Raw genomic sequence first — 13,033 nt, 5'->3', positions numbered from 1 at the left:
GCAGCAGTAGCAATACACAAGAGTGTTTGGAAATCTCTTGAAAACAGGAAATTACAGGCAAATAGCCAGGGCTTTAGGAGGAACTGGGCTGCTCACGCAGTGAAGGGTGAGAATGAAACAACAGAGCTTCTGTTAAGCTTTAAATTGGAACAAGACACGAAGCGTGGCAGCAAGCTGGATCTTTAAATAATCATACGTTAAAGTTTGAGTTTTCTTGTTTCTGTTCCTTCAAGTTAAGCACCTTATCTGCCATCCTGCACGGTACGCATGATGTGCTCAAAGTAGAAACTTCTTGGAGTCCTTTTCACGATGTTGTGACTATCAGCAGGAAGCTCGGAGGGGAGAGTTTAATCTTCAATTTGATATGACAACACCAGCCATCTCATGATGGATTAAAAGATAAAGCATACATAATCCCTCTGTTTACTGTGATGAACTATCTTCTTCTGTCACAGTCATCGGTTCATACAAATGGCTTTTCTTTGAGGCGAGATCCAAAAACGGAGCAGTTAAACAGCAAAGCAGGCTCTCAAAAGAACAAAGTGGTGATGCAAACCGTGCATGCTGAACCGCCACATGATGATAAGAAAACCCACACTGTAGTAGGCGTCTCCGCCTTGCGTCAGAACAATCCTCTGAAGGACAAAAACGAGCCCGAACATTAGGGAAGGCGTTGATCTGCTGATCTGTGTGGCCCTGGAGTGAATTTTACTCTCACTTTAAGCAATTTAAAGCCTGTAAGTGTAACTTTTTCAAAAGATGATATGAAACAGCACAGTTTTACCCCAACAGTTTTATTTTGGACGCACGTTTTTTCCCCAAAAATATGGCCTCATCACCACAGAACATCCGCCCACTGTGTTTCTGTCCACCTCAGAGGAGCTTGTGTTTCTGCACAGAGTTGAAATGTGGCTTCCTGCTTGTGTCATACAGTTTCAGGTTATATTTCTGCACCTGTGTTGTAGGGCTGCAGAATTAATCGTATTTTGATAGTGATCATGATTTTGGTGGCAACAATTGAATGAACCTGATTGTCAACGATATTTACATTCAAAATGCAGCTCTGCTGCCTGCATCTAACCACCAACCACCAGGGGGCGACAGCATAGTTAAGGCTTCATTAAGCTGCCTGAATAACAAGCGCACAGTTAGACAGTCTATGAGTAAGACTGATGAGAACAAGTCATGTCGAAAGCCGAGAAGATTTCAGTAGAATCTGGGGATGGCGAGGAGCTTGAGCCTCGAAACGGGGCGACATCCATTATCTGGACTTGTGTCGGATTCAGGGCAAGTGACGTTAAACCAGAACAAGTTATTTGCAAGTAGTGTAAAAAAGTAGTGTCTGCCCCGCAGAATAACACCACTAATCTGTTCTACCACCTGAAAAAAACACCCCAAACCTAAATATGAGGAATGCATGAAGGCCAAAGCTAATGTTAATTTACAAAAATCCCCGTCCCTGTTCAGCACCGACCCAGAGAACCATTACAGCAGCCGGCACCGGGCAGAACCCGATCCATCTGCCTCCCAAAGACACGCAGAAATAACAGACGCCATATCTTTTTATTTGGCCAAAGACGTGTCCGACCAATACAGTTAATGCTGATTAAAATGTTAAATTATTGGGTTTTTGTTTTAATTTTGCATTATTTATCATTTATTCTAATTTTTCACTAAAAATTGTCGGCACATTGTTTATAAATGGTGCAATAAAAATACATGTTTTTTCCAGACATGATGAATAATCGTGATTTCAATATTGATCAGAACAATCGTGATTTTGGTCATAATCGTGCAGCCCTGGAGTTTTGGGTGAAAATGGTTTTCCAGCGTAGTCCTGCCCCATGATTAGATGGTGACACGATGCTTTCTCATGCAGTTCCCACTAAGACCTCTACAGTCACACACCTCCAACAGTGGTTTACAGTCCCGGCCGTGGGAATATAATTTCCCAATACGGTGAACTGTAGATGTTGAAAGACCAGTGTTGCACTGGGAGATATTTTCTTGTAACTGAATGATGAGTCAGAGTTTGGCTCAAAGAGATGATTAAAACTTTGGTAAATGCTCCTTTTACTCCCAATCCTGACAGCCTGACTCACAACTTCTTCATCTTTCCCTGCATCTCGCTGGCATCAAACGTGTTGTTGGTTAGTTCAGAAACTGAAAATGATGTCCTTTGTGTCGGTAAAGAGGTTGAAACAAATTAGAGAAGACTTTTTTCCACTCAGACCAGAAACAGGACGTGCAACTGTCTCGCTGTCAGTGATGTCAGCCAACGACATCACCACTGTGCTATGTGTCAGTAAATTCTGATCATTCCTTAGAGACAGTTCCTTTGACATAAGAGTTGAAAGTTGTTTTCCTTCAGTGAAAGCATGTGCATATCTTTCAGAGGCAGCATATGAATTCTGTCAAACTGCACGGTCATGTGACCCAACACACAAACAAATACATGTTATTAAAGGAGGAGAAGGAGACATTTAACCACTCAGTTGTTCCCTCACCAATATAAACCAAAATTATCTTCATAAATTGACAGATTTCCAGGGGATAAAGTGCACAAAAGACTGTTTTTACCGTCCTGTCCCAAGAAAAACTGCTTTGTGCTTCCTATCAACAAGCAGTTTTCACCACTGTGCAATGATTAAGCCAAACGCCCTTCGACATAACTCCAAATAAATCCACCTAAAGGCTTGTATTTGCTTGTTGAGAACATGACAGAACCATCGGGTTTGAGGTTGAATACTGCAGGGAAATGGATGATGTGTGCTTCCGGTCATTAAGCCGTCTGTCCTGCAGCAAGAAGGTAGGAATTTAATACTAATAATTCTGTCTGAAATGAATGAAAAACACTTTAATGCCAGGAGAAAAAAGGTCACAGTCAGAAACACAAAACACACACCTCTCCCTTCTTGTTATTGTAGGTAATGGAAAGTTCATGAGAAGAAGGTTAAATAAAGGGTAAAGACTACGTTCAGCAGCCTGTCATTTTGTTTTTATTAACCTCAGACGTGAGACACAATAAATGACCTTAGAGTGATTATGTGGGCTGTAACATTTATGACAACTGCAAGCAGTTTGCTGCAGGTCGTCAGACATGTCAAACGGCTCCTTTACAACAAAAGGAGGGGCACAGAGAGCTTCTTCGTTTTTAGGATTGATCTGTAATCCAAAGGAAGGACTGTCCCAAAACATTTGGCTTCAATCCTCCTCTTAGCTCCAAAACTGAGCAGCACCTCAAACTCAATGACCCTTAAGTGCAGAAATGGCACTTCCTGGTTCTTCTGGATCAGTCCAAAGAAAGCTCCTCTCATGTTTGGAGGAAATTTAAAGACGAATACAGTGACAAAGCTTCAACTTTCACAAACTTAAGTTGTCAGAAACAACATGACAGGCCCACTAAAGCCAGTGTTTGCTTTGTCTCATCTGGTCCATGATAGAAATGTGGCGGCTCAACAGGGTGGAAGGGTCTAAGGTTCAAACTGTTTTCTCAAATTCTTCAACTAAACACTCATTAGACACGTTCTAATTCCAGGAACCTGTGGTAAATATAACGACACACATAAAAAACAGATGAAAACCACAGATGGCAGCTAAAGGACCATCACAGATGTGATGTGGTGCATGAAGCATGTTTGAGGACTTAAGGGGAAGGGAACACTGCAGCTCTGAGACATCCACAGGAAGTCCTGCTGGTTTACGCATCATTTCTCCCTCTACAGCAGCCCCGACACCAGCTAACTGTCTGAAATCTGGAATATTTACTGCTGTGGGCGTGACAGAGAAGTTAAAAGCACAACACAAGCAAGTTTGAGTGAACTTCTAAAAAATGAGCCAAATAAAAACAGGTCAATCCGCACATTTGACCTCCACTTCACGGTGTTTATAGTGCCTTTACCGGTCTGACCCACCGGATGTTAACTGCTGAGCCGACAGAAGTTGATTCAGTACAACCAGCAGGTTAGAAACAAGACCAACGAAGTCAGTCGCTCCATTTATTTCAAATATCAACTTCCCAGCATCAGAAACTGAATGTGAGTGAACCTGAAATATCAGCCGTAAGGTCAGTTTTATAATCGGCCTCTACTCATATGAAAAAGAAAGTACTCCCTCATCATCACCATCTTCTGGTACTTACCGGTTCTCAAAATGACCTCAGAGGAACAACACAATATATACTGTGTCATCATTTATTTAAAGAACAGCTACAGATAAAAGCAGAAGTTCAGCAGCATTCAGGTGTGTTTTAACACGATGCCAAGGAGGAAAGACACCAGCAATGATCTTAGAGAAGCAACTGTTGCTGCCCATCAGTCTGGGAAGGGTTATAAGGCCATTTCCAAACTATCTGGAGTCCATCATTCTACAGAGAGAAAGATTATTCACAAGTGGAAAACATTCAGGACAGCTGTCAATCTTCCCAGGAGTGGACGTCCCAGCAAGTTCACCCCAAGGTGAAAAAGCCCAGAGCTACATCTCAGACTCTACAGGCCTCAGTTAGCATGTTAAAGGTTAAAGGTCATGACAGCACAGTTAGAAAAAGACTGAACAAGGATGGCTTGTTTGGAAGGGCTGCAGGAGAAAGCCTCTTCTCTCTAAAAAGAACATGGCAGCACAGCTTAGGTTTGCAAAGCTGCATCTGAACAAAGCTCAAGACTTCTGGAACAATGTCCTTTGGACAGACCAGAGCAAAGTGGAGATGTTTGGTCCTAATGCACAGCAGCACGTTTGGAGGAAACCAAACACAGCATATCAGCACAAACACCTCATACCAGCTGTCAAGCACGGTGGTGGAGGGCTGATGATCTGGGCTGGTTCTGCAGCCACAGGACCTGGGCACCTTGCAGTCATTGAGTCCACCATGAACTCCTCTGGATACCAAAGTATTCTAGAGTCAAATGTGAGGCCATCTGTCCCACAGCTAAAGCTGGGCTGAAACTGGCTCATCAGCAGGACAAAGATCCCAAAGACAGCAGCAGATCTACAGCAGAATGTGGGAAAAAGAAAAGAATCAAGGTGCTGCAATGGTCCAGTCAGAGTCCAGACCTCAGCCTGACTGAAATGCTGTGGTGGGACCTTAAGAGAGCTGTGCAGAAACCAATGCTGCAAACCTCAATGAGCTGAAGCAGCGCTGGACAGAAGAGTGGCCGAGATTCCTCCAGAACCATGAGAGAGACTGATAACGTCACACAGGAAACCATCACTGCTGCTGAAGCTGCTGGATCAGGGGTTCACTTAGTTTTCCACACCCTGCTTTTTTCTTCTTAGTTTTTGTTGAATAAATCAAGAAAATGTATTGCATTGTGTTGCTCTTCTGGGGATGTACAATCAGACGGATCCTCGTCTCCTCTCACAATGAGTAATCATACCTTCCTCTTCCCCTTTCACTCTGACGTCGTCCTGCTGCAGGATCTGGGAGGACCTGTGGAATCGTAACTTTTCAGGTACATCCGAAAACAACAGGGTGATCCACTGCAAAGATCTGCTGAACGAGTGATTCATAAACTGCATAAACTGCTGCAAAGGTCGACAGGAAACCAGACAGAAGCAGAATTTGACAGGGGTGGAACTGAACTGCAGTCACGCTATCCTGGCTTTAAATAGCAGTGGATGCCACTTGTCATCATCCATGACTCAAAAATGAAACTAGCTGACACCGTGCTGGGGAGGGGGGGGGTTCAGTTTGCACTGCGTGGATCAATAAACACTCTACTGAAAACATGTCCGACTGCATTCCCAGGAAGGCTCAGGGAGCGAAAGCAAGAAGAAGGTAAAGACAGAAAGCTTCAGAAACAGAGCAGTTGAGCTGGTTGAGGGAGATTCATGAGAATAAATGTGTTGCTTTTTGTCATTTATTTCTTTGAACAAAAGCCGCTTTCAGCCTCTTACAAATCAGTGAATTTGTTCCACTTTTATATCACCGATATGAATGAAGGAATTCTTCTAGCTTTGGGATCGTCATTAGATATAAACACGCAAACTGAAGAGGTCCCTTTGGACAACAAAGAGATTTATTCAGCCTTTTTTTAACAGTTTCTACCATGAAAAGCGTTTGATTTATCCAGCTAATTGGCCTCAGCGACTTACTGCTCGCTCTCAGTTTCTCCCACTTCTCCTAAAGCCAGCAGAGATGAGCATTCAAATAAAGTGATAAAGAGCACACCGGGGCGCACGAGCATCACACTGTTGCTGTTCATACGATGGGCGCATGAAAATAAGAGCGATAACACAACGTTTGCATGTCTCTGCTGTGGTTAGAGGAGCTGAAGTCCACGTCGATACTCAAACACACACCTGATGGCAGAAACAGGCCTTCCTGCAGCCATCCCCACAGGTTCACTCACACCCTGCTGTGCACTCCCACGTGCACTCCCACGTGCACTCCCACCATGCCTGAAACTCGTCCCATCATGCCACATACATCAACTCAATCTCCCAGCCTTCGGTCCACCTGAAACTCTGCCTGACACAGAGACTCAGACACCTGCTGGAAACAGTGCGAGAGCTCAGTCAGCCAATCACAGCACAAGAAAAGCAGCAGGAGGCAAATACTGGAGGATGGTGGTTCAGTTGGAGACAAATCCTCAATCAGCTGGCAGCATTCATTCTGTCGGAAACCTCATTTCCAGAAGGAAAATTCATCTAAATATTTAAAAAAATAAAGTTTTTAAAGAGGTTACAAAGGCTCAGATATTTCATGCATAATATTCCTGCTTCATACCCACTTATTGCAGAAAAGATGCAGGACAAAGGCAGGATTAGCTGATCGGTACGATGGTGCCGTGGCAACACAAAATGTAAAATATATTCTCATTCGTTATGTCAGATTCATTCTGTGGTTGGAAATTCAGCTGCTTTAAATACAAAATATGCAAAGATGGAAAGTAGGAGAGAAGGCAGCAGATGTTAGGAGAGACAAGGGAAGGAATGCTTAACTTAGCAGAACATGGTCCAATTATGATGAGGCCAGTACAAAACATTTGCATCAAGTACATATAAATCCAACATGTGGTGCAGCTACAGTCCTGATCCAGCCATCATGTCCTCATCTTTTGCTTCCAAGCAGCCAGACTTCCTTCTACTCTTCGGACATTGGCTGCGGTTTCACTTATTTTCAGTCCGGTCCTTGTCCCGAACCTTTTTCAGACTCAGTGCTGCCAAAGCATATAAATATAGATTCGACAGAGCGCTCACATTGTCTCACTATTAACAATCCAAAGAAGTGAAATCTCGTCCTGCAAAGCAATGCACAGCGCTCCCGTTCATCTCTCACATCCAAAAGTTACAAGCCTCCATTACTTTCTGTGGAAGGCCTCTGCTACAGGCACAGTGGGAGGCCTCACATCACTACAAATACAGACTTAAATGTGACAGCTGATGGACATTCTGTGAGTAGTAATTAATATTTAATGTACAAAAAGTACAGAAGCATGGTGTGCAGGTGGAATTTAAAAAAAATGAAGAAAACTGGACAAGTGGAGGACAAAAGAAGAAGTGTCAGGCCTAAAAAACTATCTACAGCAGATGAACAGGATCTGAAAGTGATGTCCTTAAGAAAGAGGAAAAAATCCAGCTGTGACCTGACAGGACCTGAGAGATGCATCTGGACCTTCAGCTGATCCATCTACTGTTGGCCCAAGCCTCATCAGAAATGGTCTCCATGGAAGGGTGGCTGTCAAGAAGCCGTTCTTAAGGAAGGGAAACAGGGAGAAAAGGCTGAGCTGTGCCAAATGACACAAGAAGTGGACTGAAAATCAGTGGCAGCAGGTCTTATATGGAGGGATGAATCCTCCCCAGAGCCCGGACCTCAACATTATTGAAGCAGTGTGGGATCATCTGACAGAGAACGGAACAAAAGGCAGCCCACATCCAAAGAAGAGCTTTGGGATGTCCTTCAAGAAGCCTGGAGAACTATTCCTGAAGACTCCTTAAAGAAATGACAGAAAGCTCGTCTCAGAGGGTTCAGGCTGGAATTAATAATTCACGTTTGTTTTTCCTTATATATTGTAATTCCATACATATCTGCATCTTTCAACTGATTGCTGCCCTCATTTCCCCATTTTTCAGGGAATAGATTAAGAAACGAGGGGCTCAAGACTTTAATATAGAAGCTTATGTCATGATTTTTGTTACCATGTGACCAGCTTCCACTTGGCTTTGAGTAACGAGTTGATGAGCCTCGTCAGAGGCAGAAAAACACCATTAGTGGTGAAGAAGCAGCTACTTGTGACAAGAAGTGATGGGAAATGAGCTAAGTTTGCATTCTCAGAGGAATCAGAGGACTGAACAGCATGTGCAAGGTTTAAATATTCCATCGAGTTGGAAAAACCTCCTTCAATGTCCCACAGAATGCTGTCTTCATGCTGAGATCTTATTGTCAGCTACAGTTTCCAACAAAGAACTTTAAGAGTCGAATAAAAAAGGTGTCACGCGTGTATGAGTCAAATCAATGTGATTCTTTTCAAGGAAGGCTTGAAAAACAAATTCAGCCCCTTTGGCTAAATGCAGCAAAGTCCAACAACAAGTTTAACTTTATTCTGATGCAAAGAAAGAAGAGAAAACACGACGCTGAGCTGTGGCAAACCCAGTCTGGCCAACAGCGACTGCAAAGTCCAAACCCAAAACCTTCCGCTCAACACTTCCACCTTCAGCTGATTTCCTGAGGGAAATGCTGTCACAACACTGCTCCACATCAGCGGCTGTCGAAAAGGAAAAGCCAAGCTGCACAGATGAAGAACCGGGGCGAAAACCTACAGTTATACAGTGTGTTTGAAGGCAACTCTCCGGCAGAAAACTGGACAAATGCAGCTTTGAAGGACAGATTTGGCCTTTTCTGTTCTCATCATGAACAGAAAGTTCGGACATATTATCTCAAAGTTACTTAAAGACATTCACAGTCATACGATCACTCAGCTTTTTTCTCTCAGATAATCAGAGCTCACGGCATTGCAGCAGCGCACACACCCCACTCGCACCGGAACCTGTCGCTATGGCAACTGTGGGTTTCTGTGGCAACAAGTGGGAAATACTAAAATCAACAGGGACTGAGTCACTTCCTGTCTCGCACGATTCTTCCTCTTTTGAATCTGCGAGCCCGCGACCTGCTCGAGTCCAGAGGTTACCGAAAGCAAACGTGCACGCCTGCGTGCACGCTCAGGCAAACGTGCACGGCTGCCTGCGTGCGCGCTCAGGCAAACGTGCACGGCTGCCTGCCTGCGCACTCAGGCAACCACCAGCAATCATTAACACCAGGCCACCTACGTCTTCATCCATTTCACCGCAGAACTGGCCCAAAGTGAGGATTCGGTGGCCGTTAAACATCGAACACGCTGCTGCTCGGCGTCTCTTCTCCAGAGATCTTAACAGAGATCAGAAACGGGTTAATACTGCGAGTTAGACTCAAGCTGCGAAAACAAACCAGAGACAATATAAAACTGCTCATCTTTATCCATCTCATCAAGACACTGGCTTGTACAAAAAGTCTCTCAGACGCTAAAGTAATCAACCTTTAGTAAAGGCGCGTTTGTTTGACCTCATTCTTCCTCTTCTGGTGTTATTGGTCCCATCTATGAGCATCTATGAGTTTCTTTTAAAGCTGCTTTTTGAGGTAAATCCTCAACAAAAGATTGAAAATGCTGCAACAAAAGGAGCCACATTTGAAATGGATTACGACTGAAACCCTATAAATAAAGAACACAACTTCCACATACTTTCACTGGACTCGTTCTGAAGAAGAGCGAATCACATCTGAGCCGGTTAGGATTAAACTAGCTGGCCTCACCGGCTGTTTCCAGTCTGAGCCGGCAGACAAACTGCATGGCATCTTCACAGATATGACATAACACCCCAGATATCCCCACAGAAGGGAGGAATTCTTCATTTTCCTCTTGTGGATATCCACCACAGCTGTTGTTTTTTCCACCTCGAGTCGTCAGGCCAACAGCGACATAACTCACTCATTTTTAAGCTTCAGATTCGCTTTGCTGGTGAACATAAACCTGGATTATAAATGGCAAAGTTACGATTGAGATAAATCAGATGCAAGCAGTTATTGCTCTTTTACAGTCACTACTAAATGCTGTTGAGCTTCACTGCCCCGCAGCCCTTTTCAGACATGGGATGCCTGGAAATGAACAGCTTCATTCATCTGTTGCAGCAAAAGCCATTCAGACGGCGGTCACCTTTGTGTTAATGCGTCTTATTGTTTCACGCGGACATGGAAAGCGTGATGCAGACAGCCACATCCAGTAAGGTACAACACAAAAGTATTTCTCTGAATTCTCTTGCTACCGTGGTGACATTGCAACCAAGCAGCAGAAATTAAGCTAGTTCTCAATGAAAAGAAAGATATTAGCTTTCACTTCCAAGACACAGTCTCCAGTGTTATCGGTCCTGCCCCTGGGCGTGCACGTGCACGTGCACGTGAGCAGGAGCACGACACTAAACACAGCATCGAATAAAGGAGAAGGAAAGTCTGAACAGGGCTGAGGAGCAGATCTTGTGGCTGCAGCGTGCAGCTATCTGTGTTCAAAGTGGTGGTTCACACTCCCAGCCTGGAAATCTGCAGCCAAAAGCAGCAGAGCTCATTCAGACGTGACACAGACACCTTCAGCTGATAAAAGAAAAGCAGTGCGAGTGTGACAGCGTTAAGAGGAAGAAATCTGGTCTTTTCTTTCATCAGAACGGTAATTTAAGCCCGGCTGCACACGTTTCCACGTCACTGAGCTGCATGAGGCTGTGAATGTGAGAGAGATGCCTCTTATCAGGGGAACTTTAACAGATGTCAAGTTCAAATTAGATACGAGTGCTTTATGTTTCTCACATTTAGAATCTGAACATACCTCCAGGACCTCGCTGGAGTCTCGTTTTATGAGTCCTGCTGCAGCAAATTACAGTAAAGTCACAGAGGCTGTGCTGAATTTCATGATGGCAACGACCAAGAGCACGGTTCCATCGAGTCTTCCATCGAGTTTGATCAATATGGTGAAAATATCGATCCAATCAGGGAAGAACTGGTCAGATTCATAAACCCCAAACAGGTCCGCAGCGATTAGACTTTCGACCAAGTTTGAAGTTCTAATATCTGCTCAGTTACAACATCAGCAACAACTTTGACAATCAGAGGTTTTTACAACCAAAAACCCACTCCACTTTCCTCTTTTCTCCCTCTGAAATCATGCCAAGGAGTTCTGCATTTGTTCTGGGATGATGGCAGGACAGAAGAAGCAAGATGAGGACGAGTTTTAGGGATCTATGACAGCCATCTTTTCCATATTTAGACTGAAAGTAAACCATCCCAGCACTGAGATCAGAGACATTATCGAGCTGTGTGACAGCCAGCTTGCACCTGAGCTGACGCTTACCTTTTAGCTTCCTCCAGGTGACACAGGTACTCGTAGGCCATGTTCTGCTGGCGCCGCTCGTCCATCTCCTCCGCCGTGAGCCGCTCCATGCCGTCCAGGACAGCTGGGGGCAGACACATGCAAAATCACCGATTTAAAAAGCCCAAAAGGGTGTCTGATGAATGCTTGTTGTGGTTCAGTTTGGGCGGATTTATACACAGAGGGTCGTGTTGCCGCTGCACCACCAGGACATCGTTTCCATCCAACTGCTCAGGCTCGCCACATCTCCACAAACAGCAGTGCCTTGGAAAAAACTGCCTCATTTATTAGTCATCTGCCAGTTAAAACATGTCCTGCATCCACCTGAGGGTTAGCGGTGACTGTCAGAGCTTATTCGCACTCTGAGGACACGGTAGGTACAGTATGAGGCGATTCCCACCAGACACGAGCTGTGGCCAAACTCCCCAAAGCAGCTTTTTCTTTCCCAAAATATGGAGCGGGGGGATGGGGACGGGAGGGGCCCAATACAAGGAAGACGCTTTTAACCCCTCTGTCACATCTGAGGTGGGAAAGTGAAGCCTGTGAGGGACCAGAGGAAACCTCCAGAGCAGGTCAAACGTGATATGGAGCACACGAGCCCCAAAGGGCTCCAGCTTCACCGCGGATGGGTCGAATATTACAACAATATGTGCTGGATGAAGGTCAAAGGAGAAAGTTTTAAATCAATTTTTCTTTCCAAACTTTGCCTCCAGAGGTCTGGAGATGATTCGTGGGCGGCGGTTGTTAGATTCTGACTTAACAAAATGATTAACTGCAGATTAATCTGTTTTAATAACCCTAAAATCCTTAATGTGAGTGTTGCAGTGTGGTAAGAAGCGGGCCTCCCTCCCAGATCACTCTGCTTCATAGTAAAAACGCGGAAGTCATAATTAAGCTGTAAGCATGCTGTCAGAGGTAAAAACCCGACCTGCCTCACTGAGCATTCCGATCAAACGAACTTTTCACAAGTTTTAAGGGAGTTTGCATGAACAGGAGGGGGACTGCGACCCGGAGCCGAGCTGAGAGGGGAATCCTCCCGCCTGGCATCCCAAGGTGGGCAGGAAAAAGTCAACTTACAGCCATATCTCGGCCGGAGCCCGTCTGTCTCGTCTGAAGCTGACATCCTCCTCTGCTGAGAAAGCGCTCTCTCTGCGCTCCACGGTTCGCTTCAGTAGATCAAAAGTTTACGCACAGTCCGGAGAGTCCAGTTTCCAAACCCCACGGACCCTAAAACACGCAAAACACCGACAGAAACACAGGAAGGACCTCTCGGCCCTCTTCTCCTTCTCTGCACAGTTTGAGCGGAGACTTTTTCTTCTTCTTCAAACCTCACTGATGTCACTGGGTGTGTTCAGAAATCCTGAAGTATGCGTTTCAGGAAACGCAGAGCAGCCTCCAGGCGGTCGGCCTGCGGCCGCAGCGCCCCCTGCTGTTCACTGCGGGGAGGACGCCTCAGAGGGCTCCATCCTGAGGTCCGTGGACCACCAGGGGCCGTCTGAGATTATAACTAACGCCATAACTTTAAGAAAAAACTGAAAATACACCTTTAATAGACATCTGAAGACACTCTCACTGAGTTTTAAGCCACAGACTAAAACACTATTTGCAAGACCATAACTAGATTTATTTGAGATTATTTCCCATCTTGC

The 13,033-nt window shown here is 44.9% G+C and overlaps 1 protein-coding gene across 1 annotated transcript in view; it reads right to left on the bottom strand.

Annotated features, from left to right (window-relative positions):
• The window catches only part of iqgap1 (IQ motif containing GTPase activating protein 1), a 54,638-nt gene extending 41,891 nt beyond the window's left edge, over positions 1 to 12,747 (bottom strand). The window contains exons 1-2 of the mRNA XM_072379935.1: positions 12,462 to 12,747; positions 11,367 to 11,469 (exon numbers count right to left, since the gene is read on the bottom strand). Coding sequence (XP_072236036.1) covers positions 11,367 to 11,469; positions 12,462 to 12,507 — 149 coding nt within the window. The 5' untranslated portion in view covers positions 12,508 to 12,747. The remainder of the gene's footprint in view (positions 1 to 11,366; positions 11,470 to 12,461) is intronic.
• Between the last annotated feature and the right edge of the window lie 286 nt (positions 12,748 to 13,033).

Source organism: Leuresthes tenuis, unplaced genomic scaffold, assembly GCF_036924035.1.
Source record: "Leuresthes tenuis unplaced genomic scaffold, fLeuTen1.0.hap1 SCAF_2, whole genome shotgun sequence".
In the NCBI taxonomy this organism is placed as follows: domain Eukaryota; kingdom Metazoa; phylum Chordata; class Actinopteri; order Atheriniformes; family Atherinopsidae; genus Leuresthes; species Leuresthes tenuis.
This window is presented reverse-complemented; position numbering and strand designations above follow the sequence as displayed.